This window comes from Trypanosoma brucei, chromosome 10, assembly GCF_000210295.1.
Source record: "Trypanosoma brucei gambiense DAL972 chromosome 10, complete sequence".
Classification (NCBI taxonomy): Eukaryota; Euglenozoa; class Kinetoplastea; order Trypanosomatida; family Trypanosomatidae; genus Trypanosoma; species Trypanosoma brucei.
Genome location: NC_026743.1, coordinates 802,988 through 825,086, shown reverse-complemented (window position 1 = coordinate 825,086; position 22,099 = coordinate 802,988). Strand labels below are relative to the sequence as shown.

Here is a 22,099-nt window from a genome sequence, read left to right as displayed (position 1 = left end):
AAAAAGGAGGGAAGAAATAAAAGTTGCCGTCCACGTGTCCAGCTACACCAACGGCGACCGAAGCCGCCAAAAACGGGTGCTCAATCAAATAAACCGAATCCCATATCGTCATCATCCTCTTCTTCCTCCTTCTTCTTGTCGTCAGCAGCAGCAGGAGCAGCGCCACCAGCGGCAGCAGCGGCCGGAGCAGCAGGAAGAGCTCCTTCTTGAGGAGCAACGGCTGCAGCGGCAGCTAAAAGGCTTTCGATCGGTTTCTTCTCAAGGAAACGAGCAAAAAGGATGGGCAGTGTGTCACGTACTTCCAAACCAGCAGCCTTGCAGGCGGAGTTAATGCTCTCAGCAGTGATGGGGAGACCAGCATCGCTCAGCATTAGAGAAGCGTATGTACACGCTAACGTGTCTGCAGGGTTTATCGATTGTGCCATCCTTGGGCGCAAGACTGCTATATATTCATGTGCATACAAATACCAAACGAGGAAAAAAGGAGATGGAGCAAAGTGCATCACAAATGTTTACGGCGATGACTAGCCTCTAGTATGTGGTTGGAAAAGTGTGTGGACTCGTGATACCGAGTAACAAAGGAGAAGCTATTCAAAACAAGAAAGAGTGCACAACGCCTTCTGGGGATACAAAATAAGAAAATGAAATCAAACAACTTTGGTCCGTCGTAGGTTGCTCAAAGCGACGCCGTCAAAACGGGTGCTCAATCAAATAAACCGAAGCCCATATCGTCATCATCCTCTTCTTCCTCCTTCTTCTTGTCGTCAGCAGCAGCAGGAGCAGCGCCACCAGCGGCAGCAGCGGCCGGAGCAGCAGGAAGAGCTCCTTCTTGAGGAGCAACGGCTGCAGCGGCAGCTAAAAGGCTTTCGATCGGTTTCTTCTCAAGGAAACGAGCAAAAAGGATGGGCAGTGTGTCACGTACTTCCAAACCAGCAGCCTTGCAGGCGGAGTTAATGCTCTCAGCAGTGATGGGGAGACCAGCATCGCTCAGCATTAGAGAAGCGTATGTACACGCTAACGTGTCTGCAGGGTTTATCGATTGTGCCATCCTCCCTTTACAGTAGAACCTTTTCATTAGGTTTTGAAAATATGAGGTTGAGGCGCAAGAGAAAAGAACGTAATAGAAAGTGAATTGACACAAACGACAATTGTCTCGGTAGTTAAAATTAATCAATATATGGTAAAAAAAAAAAAGAGGAAATTGACGTATGTGGAAAGCGGAAGAAGAAATGTATCGGCTTCGCTGTGACGAATGTGAAAGGCGCAACGCCATAATATTACAAGAAATGGGTTATTTTACCATCTTTCCTGCAGAGTGGCAATGTCACATCGTTTCACCTCACCTCATCTCTCATTCTCTCCCTTTCCTCACCTTGCTGAATATTTATTCCATTCTGTTTTCGTTGGTGTGGAGGAGAGGAACAAAACAAAAAACAAAACCTGTCAAAATCACAATCTCATCAACTGAAAAAACAAACAAACAGTAAAGAAAACAATAAAAGAAACAAAAGTAATCAATAAAGTAAAGAATCGAAATAATATATTGTTTTAAAAAATTGATCATATGATCAAAAAGCAAAAAAAAGTGGGAAGAATAAGGGATGGTAAAATAACAACGGAAAGATCACACTGAAAGTTTTTAAAGGCTAATATAACGATTTTGAAATTAATGAAACAGAGGGATCACATATAAAAGAGAGAGCAATTAAAAATGAAATGAAATGAAAATGAAAAAGTGACTCCCATATCAGAACACGTGAGGCGCTTCCGGGAGTAGGTGCTATGACTCTGTGAAACTGGAGTGTAAAAAGAAAAAAAAGTGGCAGGGGATAAAATCTTGTGCTTACTCTTCTCGCATGGAGCATTCATATCCCTTCTCGTAACGAGGGGTTTCTGTTTGTTACGCATGTGAAGATTAAACAAATATTCTGGTTTCACTCTCAAACGCGGGAACTAAAGTGCCTCTACGGCTGAATACACGGTAACCAACAAATAATAATAATAATAATTTATTTTTTTAAAGAGAAAAAATAACTTAAACACAGAGAAGGCATTTTTGTTTTTAGAAAACGAGGGAAGATAAACACAGTATAAATAACTACGAGAAAGAACGAAATATTTAATGATAGAAATAATCGTATGGAGAAAAAGAAAGAAGAAAAGTCTTCCATGCAGTTTCACAACACCCGCTAGAGAAAGTAATCAGCGCTGTTAAGAACGAAGTGATAAGCGCGATAAGGGAAAATAAAATAAGAAGGGGGAAGATTTTCGAACTACAACGACGAGAAAACGTTTTGTCTATGTACCACCCCCCAATGCACTTAAAACGCCATAGCCGCAGGGAGGCAGTGGTGGTAGTATTAATGAGATTAGTTTTGAGCATATTTCCCCCTTTAAAATAAGTGAATGATAACAACAATCCAACCACACTATTCAACAAAATGCCACGATGTGGCTTCAATCGCGCTGCCGGTGCCACTATTACTCGCGGTGGTTGGTGTTGTTGGGTTGGTTGTGGTGGAGGTGGTAAATATACCGGCACTATCCTCCTCATCTTCACTTGAAACGCTCCATAAGACACCTCCGACATATAGTGAAGGGTCCTCGCATTCACCCAAAAAATGATGTAGTTGTGGTGTTTTGGCACATGCGCATTTCATCTCACACTGCGGTGCACATTGGTCATATGCCCCTTCTAAGGTACTGGCACCCGAACTCTCGCGGAACCGCTTTGAACCGGTCACCACGTCAAAAGCTGCCGTGCATTCGCTGGTTCCGAGCACATCACTTCTAAGTGACTGAAGAACACCACGGGCATGGCGGATGGCGTGGCGGAGAAGTCGCAACGAATGCGACGAGAATATCAGTTCATCCTCGGAAGTAGCGCAAGACAAACCGCGTGTAAGCAGGTGATGGGCGGGATTTGTTGCAATGCCGTTTGAAGAGTGGGTGGGGAGGAAGGAACTTGCAGATGCATGACTGCGTGAAGTAACAGTTGTTTGGTCATCATTACAACCACAATCGCCGTTACCAAGAACACTGACCTCTTCAGTACACCCAAGAGGTCTCCACGGGTTTCGGGAAGGAAAATCCGCTTGCTGCCTTCGACGGCGTTGTGGGCGGCTAAAGCCACGAACCGCATGCAACAGCGAAGATATTTTTGAAAAGTAATCGTGCACGCAAGCCACTAATGCCGAATTTACCCATCCTTCTTAGCCGCACCGGATATCATTCCCCTATTCATCGACAGCTCACACAAGCAGGAGGCGGGGCGCAGAATATATGCAAAGTACGTTCGCGCAAGTGAACGAGAGTACCCTGAGGGCCGAAACGCCATCCAACAGATAAGCACAACGAAGCAACGCATCAGGATCCGCGTTACTTGTGAAGGCTCAGCATTGGCTCGACCATGACCGCAATCTTCTGTTTCTTTACGAGTGAGTTTACCAACTTCTGTTGTAGTTCGCTCCAGGACGCTCATTACCTCACGATCCAATAGGAGTTCACTGAAAAGTGCTGAGGACGAAGCAAGGAACTGTGCCACCTCGAAAAACTCTCTCGCTTCTTCAACGTGCCGTGTCTCACCCGTGATTTGCTCTACGCAGAAGAATGAAAAAAACTTTAAAACTCGGACCGCGCCATATCCCCTTGCAGTGGCGACTGCATTCGGACAGCGGAGTGGGAAGGAGGAAAGAGCCTTGTTTTTCCCATTACAGTCTCTCTCTACAGCATCACTGTGGGAGTCACGTTGCCGCCACCACCACCACCAAGACATAGGGCTCTGTGTCAGCAGCGAAATCGCACGGTTGTGGCTCGCTGGCCGCGGTAAACGCGATGATCTGCATCCGGAAACCTCTGGGATCAGAGTCTGTGCGCTGAGAAGTGGCTGCAATGCAGTAAGAATTGTAGCTTCCAACCCTGAAAGAATGCAGGGGAACAGTCCCCGTGCTAGTTCAATGGCGATGTAGTACACAACGGCCACAGCTGATGGATACACGGAAGTTGAATCTGCGTCTCTTTGCGCAACATCTCCATCCCTGCCATTTGTGTATGCCTCTTGCGGGACATAACGATGCAGCCAGAGCCTTATTTGTTCCTCCTGTGTGTGAGCAAAGATGCCACCTTCATCCAGCAACCAACGCTGTGCATCATCCACCACTGCCGTTTCACTCACGTGAAGTTTCTGGCCCCCGTTATGCAACCGTAACTCACCCATATGAGAAACAACATGGAGAGCGGCGATGCAAAACCCTTCCAACACGGAAACTGCGGAAAGCTTGTTCATCAACCCTCCGACCAGCCTCGTCTCCGGAGTCGAAGGAAGTGGTGTGGAAAGTTGGCAACGCACCCCCGAGGTGTAGAGAAAAGCGGTGAGCCACTTGGGAATTTTTGGTGTTTTCACCTCTCTCAGAGTTACTGATCCGCCATTGTACAGCTCAACAAGTCGCCTTTCCGTATCTGGTGGAAGTCGTAACCCGAACACAAAATCGGGTGGTAACCGCACCGCACATACGGGCGGCAGATGTGAGACAGGGTTGATCCCAGTCTCTGATATACTGAAGGCAGCGTTACGGAAAGTTTCTCCGAAATGAGTAGCAGAAGGATCGGCTCCCGTTCCATAAGGTGTTGCTTTGGACGTCGCCAACCTGCGGCCACGAAAACGGTCAGCGGGGTAGTTGGGACCAGCAGCAGCTTCTTCGCAATCAAATGCATCGCAACAACAGGTGGCTGCGGTTGGAGTGGATTCCCTTCCCTCCCATGCGCCACCCATGTTGGTCATTTCCTCTTTCCTGTTCCGCCACTCTGAATTGACAATTTGTTGCAGGCGCAGAGAGGTAGCAGAGCCGTTAGCAGCCAATTCCGATTCTGTCGATGGGGATGAGAATGAGACCGCCGCAGGTACACGAACAGTGTATACAACACTGTGGCCACTGCCCCGGCCCGATTGAATGAGTTGCAGTGAAACATCGCAATCGATCGCTGCGATTGAACCCTCTGTAGTCCTTTCCTGTGAAACACACGATCCCTGCTCTCCATTGCATGTCTCCCTTGTGTTCCCGCTAGTGGTGGTATGAGGGCGGGTGGCACCTGCGTGAGCAGAGAGATACTCGTCGGTGAAAAAGTCCATTTCGGCATTCAGTACCGATCGCTCCTCAAGTCCTCTCTGTTCCTCATTCACCAACATATCATGAGGTTGTGAGGTGCTGCTGTTGATGAGCTCAACACCACACGGTAACAACAACCGCGGCATGAGATTTTATTAATGTAATTATTACCTGCGCTTTAACTTTTGATATGGATAATTGACAACAACAAACAATGTGAAAAGGGGGAGGTATATGTGAGAAGTACGCCAACAACCACACTACCTTAGTTTCCAGCGCAGCAGATCAGACATCGAAGCAAAGAAAAAAAATCACTTCTTTTCTCGAATATAAATGGATTCATTAACCGAACAATCCTCAAGTAACACCACATATGGAGTAACTCATCTTCCACACAGCTAATATTAGGGAAACGAAGGAACCTCTACTTCAGTTGTAGCGACGTTTAAGTACCAAAAAACTTGCATATACTGAAGATTCGAAATAAATCAATAAATAACCACACACCTGCCACACTATGTATTGCTCATAGTGACGATTATGTGTGTGATTTCCTTTTTTAAAACACACAAAGTTTCAGGAACCGAAACCACCAACAACACAGTGCCGGCTGCCTCGTTCCACAGATCCCTCACTTTCACTGCGTTCTGCCCGAGCTAAAGTGAAGACCCTATAGAATTTACAGAGGTTTAAATCAAATAACGAAACCTCCAATCGACATTCAAACGCAAACAATATGTTGAAGCACAGTCCACACATGTGGCACCTGCTCATGTCTATGCTTCAGTGCTGGAATAACGCATATATTCATCATTTTCACTTTAGGAAACGAAAGGAAATCTTAACAGTCATGCCTTACAAGCCACGATGCTCTTGCATCAATTTGCTAATAAATCAGAAGGAATATAAATATATTTATATATATATACCCGCATCCGCAACAACAGGAATCTCTGCAGCCACACAAAATTTCCCAGAGAAGTGAAATGAGTGAAACGGAACATTTCGCATTTTTATACCTCCATGAGGTAATTCTTTTTGTCACGAATCCATGAAAGGAAAGGAAGAAGAGTGACTACATCTTCAAGTATTGAGGGGAGGAGGGGGAGAATGTTGATTCTAAACAACGGCAAACAACAACTTTACCCTTTAATAAAAGAAAAAAACAAAAAAAAGGAAACCAAATATATAATCTAAGAAACAACGAGTTAATAAATGCAGATATGCGAAATAAAGTTATACAGTAGCATGCGTTCAACAAACATTTTACCAAACTTCTTTTTCCTCTTTGCTTTCCTTCACACGTCTGCTTAAATGTGAGCATAAACGGATAACAATAATAACGTATCACAGCGTTGACACATGAAACAGTAAAAGAAGCATGGGAGAGAAATTCTTTTTTTTTGTATCATCGCCCGCCGCATTGTAAAAAAAAAATGAAAGATAATATTTAAAAAAAAAGCAAACAAAAGTAGAAATTCACTAAGGAGGGTAATTAAGGGTTAGTAACCTATCTAAAAATTAAAAAAATACTCTGGTACCGAGGGCTGAATTGCCGACGAGAGTTAGTTAAGGAACCAGGAAAAAAAAGCGGGAAAAAAAAAAGAGAGAACAAGTGCTCACACATGAAATAACAAAATAAAACGAAGAAAAAAAAGGTAAATGTGCTAATCCCTTGAGAACTGAGAACGCAAGGCACAATGTATTTTGGCTGTTTATAACATTCCTACCACTACAAAAAAAAAACCTTTCTTTTCTCCCTCCAAGCACCCTAACACAAACAATGACGAACTCTACTAAATTTCGTGTTCGATTTAATGTGATTTGCCTCTCACCTCACTTCATGTCCATTTTTCCTTTCCTTTTTCATTTATTTTCGTTCTATTATTTCGTTCTCCTCTTCCACCGCCGTATCTTCCTTTTCCTCCTTTCACATGATCAGTTACCAAACATACATATAAATACAGACACAATTATAAATAAATTAATAAATATATAAGTATATATATTATATACATTTGTCTGTATGTTTAGACAACAGTCCACGAGCGAGTGGCAACAAGAAAAGAATAGAAAAAAAAGTAAGGTAGAATATATATGCGGTGCTCATATATTTTCTCACTAAAAGCAGTAACACACCTCGTCCCCCTCCCACTCCCTTCCCACCTTCTTCCACAACTGCAAAAGGCCGCCGCCGTTGTTTGGAAACTACGCCCTTTCGGTAGAAAAAATAAAAATAGAAGAATTCTATCTTTTCTTCAGATGTGACAGAAAACACACAACCGCACAATTACAGCACAACCAGTCTCACTATGTGTCCTTATTTATTTTTTTCTTCCATCATGCTCCATTTGCTCCCTATAAGCAAACGGTTTTAAACAAATACAAAAACAAACACTTCGGTTTATATAACGCGTAAATAAACAATAATAAATTAATAAATATTCATTTATTTGATGTATGGAGCACCTCACTAAACACAACATCAGCGAGTCTCATCTGACTCTCTCGTGGGAGGCATCTTGCGGAAGTTGCAATGCCGCACGATCCAACTCTTCCATACGATGTTCAAATTCCTCCCTCCTCTTGAGAGGGCGAACCAACACGAGCGCAACGCATCCGATAATACACACAATGACGGTTCCCAGAAGCACCTTTGTTGAATCAGTTCGCGTAGGATTCTCCCCAAGCACTTCACCAAAAACTACGGTCAACACCAAATTAGACAAACATGCCGCCCACGTCAGTACTGGTGCGCTTGTGGACTCCCTCATAGGGAAAGTTAACTCAACAACGAAATCAAACATGATGGGCAACATGAAGTTTTGGCAAAGTCCGGCTACTCCGCCCCAAAGAAGGAATACAACTACGACATAGTAAATACGGTGGTCGTCGCCAGAAGGACCAAAATAGTAGCAAAGGCACAAAGCGCAAACATTTACAACAAGTATGATAGAGATAACAAGCAGTGACTGCTTGTGCCTCCAATTTTGGCCAAAGTAATGCATGACAATTGGGGCTATAACACTGCCAAGTACAAGATTCAGGAAACTTATCCACCCCGATTCGGATCCAGTTACACCAAATGGCACAAGGCACTGCGGAAGCACCGTCGCCACGGACCAAATGAGACCGAGTTCTGCGGCGCTTGCAATTGAGAGAAAAACAAAGGAGGAATTAGTTCTCATCGCTCGGAAAGTGTCCCCCAGCGTGGAAAAGACATTGATGGGTTCTGCGACAGACTCGATATCATCATCGTCATACATATTTAGTCTATCATCCTCTACTACTTCAAGTGGTGGTTGCGTTTCAGCGGGAGCTCCGGCACCACTTTGACGGTTCTGGCGTTCACGTAAGGTTCTCAAACGTTTCGCCTCCATTTTCTGTTGTCTGTCAGCAGCGTAGCTTGGTGATTGCCGTGGGAGCTGGGGAATAATAAAGGTAAGTGCAAACGTGCCGGCACATAGACCAAATTGAAACCAAAAGAGAGCAGCAAAGTGGCGCTGTTCCTGTTTCTCAGGACTAACGAAGAAAACGGGAATTAATGCACCCAAACCACAACCTACATTGAGACAAATGGTCATTACAGCGTTGGCGGCCACACGTTCCTCCACGGGAAACCATCGATTAGCAATGAGTGGCGGGGTTGCAATCGTGAGAATTTCTGTTACAGAGTTAAAGGCCTGGGCGAGAAACAAAAGAATCATATGTGGCCATGCATACACTGCAACAAGTTTAATACTTGCACCAATAGCATTGGCTGTCGCCGCAATAAGGATTCCCGCTTTTAGTCCAGTTACCTCAAACAACTTACAACTGAGGAACACAGCAACAACGTAAGCGATGACGTATGTTGTTGCAAGGTAGTTCACTTGCACGGCAGTCATATTGAAATAGGTACGTGTTTCATCGAATATGGAAGCAAATGCAATCCACTGCATGGCATTTGAAATGGACAACAGGCAAAATATAGCAGCAACAGCAAAACGCCATGGATCTCCCTTCATTCGAGTTTCCATTGAATTGACGCCATCACCGGAGTCATCGCTGCATCTGTTGGGATTTTGTTCCTCTTCAGTGAAAGCGGGTCTCACCTCACCTGACAGACCGTCCGTAGTTAAGGTTTGGCACATCCCTTTTTGACGCACTTGTCACCTCTTTTTTTTTTCCTTTTCTTTTTCCCCCTTTGTATTTCTTCTTCTTCGCTTTCTCTGTATAGTTAGTTGGCTTATTTCCCCAAAGTAGGTTAAGAGTAATTTTTATTTTCTTTTCTCTCTTTCCAGTAAGCAACAGCAGTAGCAGAAAAACGAACAACAAGAAACATACGGAGAAGAAAGGGAATACTTCCGGCCTTGCAGATGCATCTTTATGACTCCAGACGGTTTCACCGCTTTTCGACAAAAAAAATTAAATTAATAAAGAGAGCAAGGAGGTAAGAATTAACTTAGATAACAATAGTGTGTGCGAAATTTAAAAATTAAAAAAAAAAACAGACACCAGTAAGCGGCTCTCCGACATAAAAATAAAAAAAGGGCTGGAATATGCCTGCTACCACACACAAAAAAATAGGGAAACAACAACAGGAACACACCAGATGAAGGGGGAGAAAACGAAAGAAATAAATCTCTACTAAACTCCAACTAAATTATCACAACTTTAAGTAACGATATTACATATGTGCATACATTTGTATCAGTATTTAACCACACGGATCGTATTTTGTCGTTGTGTCCCACACACAAACACACGCTTCCATGAGAAACACGACATAAAGCAGAGCTGCCCACGCAAATTACATCATTGAGGAAAATTAATGGAGTATTAAATGACCTCCCCCTATTAAAAATAAAAGAAAATGAGCATAACATGGTCCAGTTCGCACGCACCATAATGTGATATCATACATCACAATTTAATATTTCCTCACACGCCTTAACCGACACGTGGACCAGAAGCCACATAGTCTTTAAATAAACAAATAAATTTAATTCCTTGTTGTATTTGATTTTGGTTTTTTCTTTTTTTTTAATTTTGGCATTTTTCTCTTATTCACAAGGGTGATTTGGTATTTTCACTTCAGCAAATCTCCAATAAAAATATTGGACACAGACTCATTAAAACTTCTAAATCCTCCTATTTTCTTTTTTATGTTGAACACTTGTAAAACAAAAGAAAGAAAGGAAAGGAAAGGAAAGGAAAGGAAAGGGGAGGAGAGGGGAGGAGAGGGGAGTAAATATGCCGACACCCTAAATTTTTCCCTCAAAAAAAAATCAGAGACGGGTAAAAACAAAAAAAAGAAAAAAAAGAAAAAAAAGAAAAGAGAAGAGAAGAGAAGAAACATCGATTGCTAGAAAAAGGGAAAGGGGGGAGGGAGGAGGGGGAGAAAACACATTTTTTTTTTAAATATAAAATGACCATCAGAAAAGAAAAGATGGAAGAGATATTTGAATAGTGGAGCTTCCAGTTGCTTTTTTTCTTTTATTTTTTTCTTTTCATTAAACATATATGCAAGGAGGTAAGGTAAATGCTACCTATCCACCAAAGCAATAAACATAATGAATCAAAACTGAAAGAAATCAAACCAAGTAGATGAATAAATATAGTAACGTTTATGATGAAAATAATAACAATAATAGTTGTCTCGATGTCTCAGTGGATGTCGCGAGTGGTAAGGCTATTTGAAAAGAAAAATAAAAAAAATGGTCTGGAAGATTATTGTGACCAACTGCACGGGTTATGCGTGAAATAGTTAATAGTATTATATCATACTTATAATTACATATATGTACTACGGTTGCATGAGTATGCGCATATGGTAGTCCTACCTCCACTGATTCATTGTTATGACATATCGGAGATGAAGTAGGAAGAATATTCTAAAAAAAAAAACAATAAGCAAAATAGATAAACAAACAAGTAAATAAGTTTTACGAGTATAAACACGATAGAAGGATGCCTACCACGGTGCTGTACTCGATACCACGAGTGAACAATACTTACGCATTTTCTCTCCCCACACCCCTCCTCCATACATTCATAGGTAACAAATTTATCAGCTTACATTTACTCACTTCTTCCTTCAAATCAATAGAGCAAACACATGCGCAAATTTAAAAAAAAAGGAAACTAAATAAACATCTCCCCTAGTTGTGGATTCTTGGTATACGGTGCTCTAAAGTTGTATTATTTTAAGTAATTCTTTATTTCCCCCTCTCGTTCTGCCCTAATGCCACAAGAGTTTACAAAAACTTAGTTCCGTTATTACAACCTACTCATGTGACTATTTCCCCCCTCATCTACACAGTTCCCTCAGCATGTACATTAACTAACAACAAACTATTTTGCTCCCACTTAAAAGTGAGGCACAGCCACTTTACAGTCTTTTCTCTTTCTCTTTGCAAAATGCACCTCGGTGGCGATGCACCCACTAAAAGTAGGAAACATAAAGTATTTGTGGGGAAAAAGAAAAAAAAAGGGCGCAAGCAACGAAGCATGCACAAGTGAAGATCAGCAGCTACCCCTCATTTTACAACCAACACACCGTAACGTATCAACGTTTAGCAGCTTCGTATCTGCAACAATTCCTGCGAAATAAATTCCGATCCCTTTCACTCCCACATGGCTCACATAACAGATGGAAGAAAAAGACGTACCAAAACTGCACCACCAGCAGAAAACTGCTAAATCAAACACAAAGATAAGAAGGGGATGCGAAGAAAACGGAACCTCGTAGACACAAACGGATATATATATATATATATAATCATAATATTTGAGAAAGTAAAATAATAGATAAAACAAACGAAAAAGGAAGTTTGTCTTTCTGCATGTTATTCAATGAGTTGAACTACCTATTCCTTCACCTCACATGATAATGCAGCAGAAGTTAGGGCGACCGTCACTTGGCATGTCAGTGAAGACACGATCCAAAGTTTCTGATCGATCATCGTCTTTAAAAGTGGCCAAACCATGCGACGTGTCCTCCTTGGAGCGTGTTGTCAGCTGACTTGTCGAAAGCTTTATGCCGTCTTGGTCTTCTTTCGTCCCGCTCCGGTCCCGTGTATTGACGCTTCCGGTGTAGCCGCACTCCATCATCACGGTATGAAGATAATCCTCCATCATCTTCACAGCAGAGGGATTTGCCCTTAGAGACGATACATCATAGTTTGACACCTTCAACTTCCTCAAGTAGTGATGAAACTCATCCGTGGGGAGGAAAAGTGAAGGGTTTACAGTCCCCACTAAACGGTAAATTGAACTTGGTAATCTCAGCAGCGGGTCCGCCACATCCGCCTCCATGCCACAACCATCGGCCGCACGCTTTTGAGCTGAAATGCATATCTCCTCTGGTATCTGCAAACCCAAAACATGGGAACATTCCGCTGCAAACTGTAAATGTCGTTCCCGATCCCACTTAATGAGCTGCTGGTAATACGGCGACTCCAACATCACCTTCATCACATCCTCTTGTGTCATATCAGTTGGAAAGGCGTCATGCACATCATCTACCGGAGGGGCTTGCAGCGATGGGTGTCGAACAGCCTCCTCAGCAGTTAATCGCGTAGCGGGATTGACGTCCAACAAACCCGCCGCCAAGTGTAAAAGAGATGTGTGTGGAAAAGCGGTTGGGCGACGCAACCCACCCGTGGCCCTAAAAGAAATATTCTCTGACTCTGTAAGACGGGATATCAGTTCATCCTCGGTTTCCGCAGGTATATTAATATGAGAAAGGCTAACAGGCGTGTTCCGCTCCGCAATTATACGATATAATTGATATACGTTCTGGCAGTTCGCTCCGTCCTCCCACAGGGTGTTCCCCGTCAACAGATAGTAAAGGATGGCGCCGCACCCCCACATGTCGTTCTTGAGGGCATCCACCACTGCAACCCTACCGTTCGTCTCATTCCCCGCATCATAAAAATATCTACAGATCTCTGGAGACAAGTACATTGGAGTTCCATGACCAGTGTAGTTCACAGACACGCTCGCCAAATCGCCTATCTTTACCAAGCCATCTGCAAAAAGAAGTATGTTTTGTGGTTTCAGGTCATTGTGAGCTACGCCCTGACGGTGTAAATATGCAACTCCGCGAAGCAGTTGGTTCATAATGCTCCTCACCACCTCCGCCGCAAAAAGTGAGGTAACTTTCCTATATGGGGACATTTTTTGCAAACTCGCAGCGCCTGTGCAGGGGCTGACATCATTTTGGGGCAACTTTCCTGCTGGTTTCCCCAGAGAGGGCATCAATTCAAATCTGCCATCAACTCCATCCTTTGAAGATGGAATCACATTTCGTCTGCCTCTCACTGAATCACAAGAAGCACAACGGTTCTGACATTTGGCGAGTTGCACCAGTTGCTCCAAGTTACAAATAGCCGCAGGTTGCACGATGTACTGCTTCCCCTCATGCGAGAAGACGTCAATACTGCGGACAATATTTGTGGAGTAGAAGCACTGCAAATTTCGTTTCTCAGCCTCACGCAAACGCTGCAGCTCGTCCTGCTGACGCCTCGTTGCAGACGCCAGTGAAGACAGTTGTGAACAATCAGAGCTGCCTGCCCCTTCGCTAAGTTTAGAATCGGATTGTTTATAGCACTTGATGGCTACACGTTGAAACCGAAACGGATCAACATTGTTTGATGATATGTTAATCGCGTCTCGAACAGTGCTTAATGTACCCTCACCACAGATGGGCCCAAGGATATAATCCGTCACCCTCTTGATCCGTTTCCTTGAATGCTTTTGCATAATCGTTTCCAGTAGCTGTCGCTGCTGTTCATGTGCTAATGAACGGTGCGTTTCGCTAGAGGGCACAGCGATCGAATCAATAGGCGCATCAAAACACTGCCGCAGTTTTATTTGATTTGGAGAAAGCGTCTCCCACTCGCTCAACCCCAGACTAACGCTCACGTAGTGTGTTGAGCAGCTGCCACACACATCGCACGATTCTTCATTTGTTTCTCTCTGGCTAGCAGTCCCGTTTGTTACTAAGCTGTCGTTCCCTCTGCAGGAACTCGCTGGCGAATGAGAATGTCTTGAACCATCGCGAAGTGCGGTTCCACAGTTGGGAAGAGGTGTTCCTTCGGAGCGCTCAGACCTGTTACGTACAGGTTTGTCAGTTTTATCTGTTTCCTGCGTCTGGGGTAACCCGTCGCCTGCGGCGTAACGTCCTCCTTTCATTGACGTAGAGTTAGTCGGAAGCATCCGTGGGTCGAGTTCAACAGTGGGAAACAGGTCTGAAGACGTAACCGTCGAGCAAAAAACATCACCTCTATCCTTCCCCTTCTGCTGCGCGTTTTGACTTGCAGGCCCTCGTTCGCTGTAGTGGCAAGGCACAGGCGAATCTGATGTTGTCGCAAAGTCACTACTTTCCTGCTGTATCGCTGGGGAGTCACGGCGACGATTGGGAGAGGTGCGACCAGCGTTTTGAAAACATTCAGATTTTAATTTTGTCGCCTCTGGCCTATGCTCATCGGAAGCATCCGAATACTGATAATGTTGTCTCGAATTCCCCCAGCTTTCACTGTCCTGTGAGGACATTTGGTCGTAACGCTAACGGTGCTCCAATAATAAAAAAAATTAAATGTATCCTTACAAGCTGACACAATGATGATGATAACACTCGGTCAGCACTCTTCACTCTTCCCCCTCCCCTCTGGCAGAGGAGTCTCCTAAACGAGTATTTCCTCACGGTTTCCAGTTTACGCAGTACGCTTCTACAAATACGCTCAGCACAAATAGGACAACGATACGTGCAAATATATGTATTTTTTTTTTTTTGACCACTTGTGATCTTACGCGAGGAGTGACTGAGTATACGCTTACTTTCCTTTACGCAAATGTCAGAGCAAGAAAGGTGAAGGGTTAGGATATGTGGGCACCACATGGGAAAAATTCAAGGCAAAACCTCGAACGCCACCAATCACTCACCCGTGAACTCAAGAGGGTTACAAACACAAACATGTGCATTTCCCCGCAGAGATTCAGCCATTGGGGAACAACAACAAGGCGAGTAACGGACCCGCCGCTTTCCCTCTCAGTGTTTATGGATTCTGCTTCCATATAAGGAGGTTTGGCAAGACGTCGCGTACAAATAACCAAATCATGGCACAACAGAAGGACCGTCAACAACGACTGGGGTTCTCGTCACAACATGATTATCCTGTTACACTCTCGTGCAAGCTCCTTCATCGAAACGCGGCCGCGGAGTTTAACAAACTCTGCGATTTGCTTATAGTGCTCCTCGGAAAGCATAACAAACTTTCCACGGTCATCAAAAACACCGCTGATAACACCGTCCTCCAAAAGCTTTTCTATCACCTGAACAGTGACTTCCACTGACAACCCATGCATTCGTGCAACGTCGTTGAGAATCAGTATATTTCCACGGCTGCTTGACTCGGTACCCCTTGTTATTGTCTCGTCACCGACCTTCTTACCCTCACCAAAGTTTTCTGCATCAATCACCCGCTGCTGTTGGCGCTCACCGCCGTTACCCGGCATGGTGATTAAGTACTTGACAAGATTGTCATGCTTCTTTCGCTCCTCGTCTCCAATTTCACCGCGCTCTACCACCCCAATGCCTTCAACCCACTTTGCATACTCCTCATCTTCTTGACGCTTTTTTTCCTCGCGCAACTCCTGCAGTGCTGCTTCTTCGGCAATCTCTCGCTCCCTCTCTTCACGCTCGCGGTCTTTCTGTTGCCGCTGCTCCTCCTCCTGCTTCACTCGCCGATTCTCTAGCAGTGCTTCCTGCGCCTGCTGCCGCTCCTGTCGTTCTCTCTCTTTTTCTTGTTTCTTTCTTTGTAATCGAGATAATTTCGTCTGAGAACCATTTTTATCTTCCTCACCGTCCCCGTTTGCCTCAGCAGCATTCCCTGCACCGCGCCTCGTGCGGCGGTGCCGCAATGGTCCGGCGCTGCCACTGGTTCCACCGCGCAGCATACGCCTCTCTTCACGTTTGTGGCCTACTTCACAGTTATCATTATCATCGTCGTCGCTACCCTCATCAGAACTTTCATTACTCCAATAATCTCCGTCATTGTATTGACTCCGTCGTGTTTCTGAACGCCTCGCCGCAACTCGAGATGGGGTTGCATCGATAAATGTCGGGAACTGTTGACTCCTTCGCAGTTGCAGTGCAACGAACGCAGTAAGAAGGAGCAGAAATCCGACTACGAACACTATAAGAAGCATACACACAACTTAACCTGAACACACACGATTTTTCACACACGCACCAACGTGCATTGAGATGGAGGTAACGAATAGTTTTCTTTTTTTAATGCAACATAAAAGAGGCGGGGACGCCAGTAAGTGGCATGAACACCATATATTAGAAGGGAGAAAGGGTACTAAGAGAGCTGGCGTTATCAGTGTCTGCAGAACCGAAACTCCAATGACGTATCGCTGAAACTTTAATACGGGGGGAATGGTAATGATACAACCGCACACAATGTGCGAATTGGATATGAAGTGAGCGCGAACGAGACAGGGGAGTGGAGGATAGCGCTACCATTACTCCCATTTCCCCTTCTACTTCGACATTCAAGTACCTTTCGTGCTATTGTCGTATGAGAGTGCATTCCACTCCTTGTTCTTCTGCCACGAAGCCGTTGGAGCAGCCGTTGGATTTTCACGTGCGTGGGGACGCTGAAATGTGCGCCGCAGGCTCCCGGCCGCGTAAAATGGTTTTTGCTTCAATACCTCCCGTACCTGATCACGCCTTGTGTACGTCCACAGTGAGGGCTGAAGGAGGAGAGCAGCAGGAATATGAACCTCGGGTAGATATTCAAACCGCTGTGCATCTAATGATCGTAACAATGCACTGGCCAGCGCAGCACAGGGTATTACCGTCGCCGCGTTAGGGTAGTTGACTGACATCAGAACGTCCGTTAAACCACAATAGTGCATCTCCGCATGCGTCTCGAGGTGATCCAATGAGACACTAGACCGCTGGGCTATTCGTGCAGCGACGTTTAGCACGCCACCGTTAAAACTTGACCCACATATGACCCCACCAGTGTTTGACTTATCAAGAACCCACTGAGGCAATGTGTGGTGCATTGCCTCCTCCAACAGACAGCGCAACCTCCTAAACTCCTCACGAAGAACAGGGTTGGGGCTTCGTTGGTTGGCGCCTTCATCCGTAGTTTGTGACCGACGTTGCACCGTCGTAACCAATAGTCGGTGTGCCATCGCTAAATCGACCGGCAACGCATGTACAAGTAATCCAGTGGGTGACCCAACTCCTTGGTGCGTAACGGCATCCTTGCTATTATTGTTGATACCTTTAGTGTTAGTCACTGTCTCGTCGTCGGTCACTTCTTCGGGTTCAGCTGTATCTGCGCCTAGCACACATATTCCTCGATGACAATCCTCCGCAAGAATGAGCAAGCGCTGCGGAGCAACGCACTTGCTCACAGCAGCGTGCGCGAGGAAGGCCAACTGCTCCATCTGCTGAGCTGCCGGTACATTGGGCACACGATCACCATCAGTCACAGTACGTACCTCTCGCTGTGAATCTAATTTCGCTTGCCTTTCCTTCCGACGACGATTAGTATGATGCAAGAAAGACTGAACAGAACCGCTTTCACTGCCGCCAGTAACAGCAGTGGTGCAGGCATTAGAACAGCGCCTACCCCGCCGCACGTCAACCTCCATTGATTCCTGGCTCGCATTAGTTGATAACCCAACTGAACCACAGAACGGCATACTTACATTAAACGTTTTCCCCAGAACACGCACATCCACCTTAAACTCACGCGTTAGGTCCTCAGCTAACGCCAGTGCATCAGCGGCTTCGCACAGCGGCCACGACATAACAGCGGCACGTTCGCTGAGACCATCATAATTATCACGACGGAGTGCACCGTGGAACACACGCATTTTATTGCGTATGTCCGCTCGAGTTGTTTCAGAAAGAACGAACGATGATGAGTCGCCCAACCCTGCGGCTACAGATTCCAGGTGTAACGGTAGCTGCGTCTGATACATGAAATTGCGCACGGCGTTGGCTGCGGCGTCAACGCGAGCAACCACCATGGTAATCATTCCACCAGTACCAATGTCAATAGCGGCGCGAACGGGAAAAGGGTTGATATGCATATTTTGAAAAACACCAAAGCAGCTCTCATCCGCGTTCACGGATTTCCCCCTTACATGATTCGAGGCATCAGCAGCAAATGTAGCACCGATGCCTTTTGCACACCCTCGCATCGCATTCTATATAAACGTCATATTGGGATAGAAAGAGACGAAATAATAATAAATCACATGCACAGGGTATGCAAAAATATTTGAGTCCGCCATTTGACTTACGTCGTCCAATAATAATTGTTTTTTTCCTTTCGGTGTTGTAGTAAAAATTTGGTAAAGAGGAAGGGGGGGGAATACAAAAGGCAGAATGGCCGCCTACGCCAGAAAAAAGTTCAAAAGGAACCGCACAACACACGTCCACAATACACTCACAGTAAATAAAAGTATATGCTTCCCATACATAATATATATATATATATATATTATATAATTCTGTATACGACGACACCCTTCTCAACGACTGCTAACAAAACAACACCTCTCACCTTTCTCCCCCCTCCCTGTAATATACATACCAATTTGGTTTCAGCGACAAGTGGACGAACGGGTGCGCCTCATGTTCCGCAGGCTCCCTCCCACCATTCGTCAGGTCCAATGAAGATAACAAGGAAGGAAACACAACAAAAAAAACAACAAAAAAAATTGCATACATTGAAAGCTGAATAATCTACTACTGTTGGACATTAAAATGGGAGAGAATCATCATCGCACGACATTTTCGTTGCTTGGGTCTCATCCACTCCGCTGACTTCCTCGCCTCCTCTGTATATGCCCTCAGTCACTCATACAATAATTACACTAGGGAGCCCCGCCAGTCTCACATTTCCACGCCTGTTTTTCACACATAAGACGCAGGAACAACACCACAGCATTCACAAACTCTCTACACACATCCTTTACCCGACGATGTGAAATAAGCAGAGCAACGTCACCGAGTTAGCGCAAAACCACCCCCCAAGAAAATGCGCTGACCTGGTGGGACTTGAAGAGGAAAACTTGGCGCTGGTGCACCAGTCGATAGTACCTGAACGATTTGTTCCTCCTGTTTAATTTGCTCGCGGCGCTTTTGCGCCCGCGTGCGCCATAGCGGTTGCCGACGACTGGAAATTGATCCTTGTTGCTGGAGCTGCCGGCGCTCTGAAGCGTTTTCGATTGCGGCGAGTGCAGTCCTAGCGACCGCTGAAGACCCACCCCACATGGCGCGAAAAGCACCTTGCTCACGGCGGAGCAGGTCATTCTTATGCTTCGCATTATAATACCGCCGCTTCACCTCACATAACTCTACTGTCAGTTGCTTCACTTCCTCAGCCACTACGTCCACGTGCTGTTCAACCTCCTGAAGTTCGGTGTCAAGACCCCGTATTTGTTCGCGACGACATTGCAAGTTTTCGTCATATAAGCTCAACTCCCCCGCTACCTCCGGGCCTTGAAGTTCGGCAAGCTTTTTCCTAACAGCCTCATATTCTGCATTGCGAGCAGCCAATTGTTTTGTCTTTTCCACGAGCAAATCTTGTTTCTTAAGTATCTGTCGTTCTAGAGTGTGAACTTTGTAAATGCCGTCGAGAATCTCGGGGGCATTGCCTTCAAGTCGCCGCCATCGGTGTACATTTACAGGGCGTTGAAGCTCGTCAGCGAGGGCACGAGAGCGACGCTTTTCAGTAAAGAGGTCACGCTCGATTTTTTGTTTTCGCCGTCTCAGTTTCTCCGCGTGAAGCATGCGGGCAAGGGCAACTCGACAACGCAGTCGCAGCTCTTCAAGTTCACTTCGCTTCCCTATCACAGCCCGCACACGCTTGTTGTAGTCCTCCGCACCTTTTTCAATACTACACTCCTGCAAACGTATTTTGCTGTGGAGGAGGCGCAGCTCTTCGTTACGACGAACCAACTGGGTAGCAAGCACATTCCGTTCGTTAACGAGTGCAGCAAATTTAGATTGGTACTTACTCTTCTCTGCGTCACACTCGGCTATTAAGTGACTGAGTTGCTTTACTTCTCCCTTTAGCGTCTCGTAGCGGTTGGTAGCGCTCGTACCGTCTTCCTTCAGGTGGCTTGCGCGCTCCTCAGCATTGGCGATGTCACGCTGAAGTTGCTTGCGTACCATATGAATGCGGCAAAGTGCGCCCTCCTTGCCTATAATTTGCATTTTCAACAACTGAATCTCCTCCCCATTGTGATTATACCGCTGCTTCAACCCAGAACACTCAAGTTCACTTTCCTTCAACCGCTTTTCCGTTCGTGCGCGGTCTGCGGAGACTCGGTCAAGCAAATCCTGTTGCGCTTTAAGACGCTTTTCATTGTCCTCCAACTGCTGCTGCAGTAACTTAGCCTGTCCTTGTTGCTTACGTGTTTGCTCAAGCACCCGATGATACTGCAAAGCCTCTCGCTGTCCATTGTCAAGGATTTTCGCCTGATTTTGTTCCAGTTCAAATATTTTCTTTCGCATTGCTTCGTTATCCCGAAGAAGTTTTTCTAGTTGTTGGGTTAAGTTACGTCGCTTACCCTCTTCCAGCATCCGCTGGCCCTCCATCATAGCCTTCTCACTATCAACGCGCGAATTTTCAGTGAGGAGTTTTGTTTTTATGGGCATGGCTCCCTTCAATCGGACCTCTTCATCATGCAACGCTTTGACGTGGTCGTCTAATGTACGCAGAAGCTCTTCAATAGCGGTGTGCATTTTCTCCGTTTGTTCCATCAGCGAAGCCCTCGTCTGCATCTGCTTGTCTATTTCGGTCTGCTGGACCCCGGCTCCTTTACGAACCTTTCGTAAGGATAAGGCAAGTCGCTCCACCTCTGCATGCCGGCCCTTTAGCGTCATTCTCATCTTTGGTATCTCCTGCTTCATTTCTGCATTGTGCGCCTCAACAGCGGCAAGTTTGTCAGCCTCCTTCTTAAATCGGTCCTGTTGTTCTTCCAATTGCTTAGCTAATTGCCCCACAGAATCCCGTTCTGAAAGCGCAAGTGCTTTCAGCTTTTCCTCCTCTTTTGCTAACTCGGCCACCGATTGACGGACGCTTGCTATCTCTTTCAAATGTTCATCCGCTTCTACACGGTACTCCCGCACCTGCTGCTCCAGACTCTCGCGATCCCGTTTGGTATCGGAGAGGTTACGTAGACACCCTTCATAGTTCTTGAGCGTGTTCTCAAGGCTATGCCGCACACATTCACTATCCTCTCGCAGTTTGTGCATCTTCCTCTGAGCAAATAGCCGTTCATCCACGAGCCGCTCCGCCTTAGCTTGTGCCATTAGACGCTCGTTTTCAAACTCTTTCTTCGCCTTAATAAGATCACGGAGAAAGTTTTCCTGTCCCAATGTACTGCTTGTGTTTTTATCCACTAGCCCATTAAGACGCACCACCTGCTGGCGCAACTCCTGTATTTGTTCCCGCGTTTCCTTTTCACGAGCATGCGCGCTGTCAGCAAGTGACCAGGCCTTTTCTATTTCCCTCCTCAGGGCCTCAATCACGTCCTCATCTTGCCGAGCGAGTTTCAGCGCACTTTCAACGTTCGCCGCATGTGTAATCAAGTCATGATCTAATTCCTTTATCTTTGCCATCAACCGCTTCTCCCCATCGTGACTTTTACGGAGGAGGCGGTGGATCTTCTCATATTCCTCACGCAGTGGTCGCAAATGTGGCTCCATCGCTAGTTCCTTTTGCAACTCCATGTAGTGGTGCTCAATTGCATCGATGGAGACATGGCCGACATGCTCTAATTCTACAGTGAGATACGAGGGATTTTCTTTTGATTCGCCCTCGTTCTCGGTACTCATGGCGTGGTGTGAGGTGGCAAATTAGACAAAGCAGTAGAAATGGCCGTGCGCCAATTCCAGGTATCCACTAGAGGGAACTAATATGACACTTAGTTAACAACGTTTCCCGCCGCCACCGGTATGAGTG

The 22,099-nt window shown here is 45.5% G+C and overlaps 8 protein-coding genes across 8 annotated transcripts; all 8 read right to left on the bottom strand.

Annotated features, from left to right (window-relative positions):
• Positions 1-80: 80 nt before the first annotated feature.
• Positions 81-503, bottom strand: TbgDal_X4250 (60S acidic ribosomal protein P2, putative; the record flags this gene model as incomplete). Its single annotated transcript, XM_011779303.1, has 1 exon — positions 81-503. One exon carries the CDS (start codon positions 501-503, stop codon positions 81-83), a length of 423 nt encoding a protein of 140 aa, XP_011777605.1.
• A 200-nt stretch (positions 504-703) lies between these two features.
• TbgDal_X4240 (60S acidic ribosomal protein P2, putative) lies at positions 704-1,273 on the bottom strand (the record flags this gene model as incomplete). The annotated part of the gene is made up of 1 exon (XM_011779302.1): positions 704-1,273. One exon carries the CDS (start codon positions 1,271-1,273, stop codon positions 704-706), a length of 570 nt encoding a protein of 189 aa, XP_011777604.1.
• A 1,156-nt stretch (positions 1,274-2,429) lies between these two features.
• On the bottom strand, positions 2,430-5,251 carry TbgDal_X4230 (hypothetical protein, conserved; the record flags this gene model as incomplete). Its single annotated transcript, XM_011779301.1, is given in 2 exon segments — positions 2,430-3,211; positions 3,211-5,251. Coding segments are annotated over 2 exon segments (2,823 nt in total).
• Positions 5,252-7,600: 2,349 nt separating this feature from the next.
• Positions 7,601-9,238, bottom strand: TbgDal_X4220 (hypothetical protein, conserved; the record flags this gene model as incomplete). Its single annotated transcript, XM_011779300.1, has 1 exon — positions 7,601-9,238. One exon carries the CDS (start codon positions 9,236-9,238, stop codon positions 7,601-7,603), a length of 1,638 nt encoding a protein of 545 aa, XP_011777602.1.
• A 2,731-nt stretch (positions 9,239-11,969) lies between these two features.
• TbgDal_X4210 (protein kinase, putative) lies at positions 11,970-14,645 on the bottom strand (the record flags this gene model as incomplete). The annotated part of the gene is made up of 1 exon (XM_011779299.1): positions 11,970-14,645. The coding sequence occupies one exon, from the start codon at positions 14,643-14,645 to the stop codon at positions 11,970-11,972; it is 2,676 nt and encodes an 891-aa protein (XP_011777601.1).
• Positions 14,646-15,251: 606 nt separating this feature from the next.
• On the bottom strand, positions 15,252-16,301 carry TbgDal_X4200 (hypothetical protein, conserved; the record flags this gene model as incomplete). The annotated part of the gene is made up of 1 exon (XM_011779298.1): positions 15,252-16,301. The coding sequence occupies one exon, from the start codon at positions 16,299-16,301 to the stop codon at positions 15,252-15,254; it is 1,050 nt and encodes a 349-aa protein (XP_011777600.1).
• Positions 16,302-16,652: 351 nt separating this feature from the next.
• TbgDal_X4190 (hypothetical protein, conserved) lies at positions 16,653-18,323 on the bottom strand (the record flags this gene model as incomplete). The annotated part of the gene is made up of 1 exon (XM_011779297.1): positions 16,653-18,323. The coding sequence occupies one exon, from the start codon at positions 18,321-18,323 to the stop codon at positions 16,653-16,655; it is 1,671 nt and encodes a 556-aa protein (XP_011777599.1).
• Positions 18,324-19,131: 808 nt separating this feature from the next.
• TbgDal_X4180 (hypothetical protein, conserved) lies at positions 19,132-21,972 on the bottom strand (the record flags this gene model as incomplete). The annotated part of the gene is made up of 1 exon (XM_011779296.1): positions 19,132-21,972. The coding sequence occupies one exon, from the start codon at positions 21,970-21,972 to the stop codon at positions 19,132-19,134; it is 2,841 nt and encodes a 946-aa protein (XP_011777598.1).
• Positions 21,973-22,099: the final 127 nt, after the last annotated feature.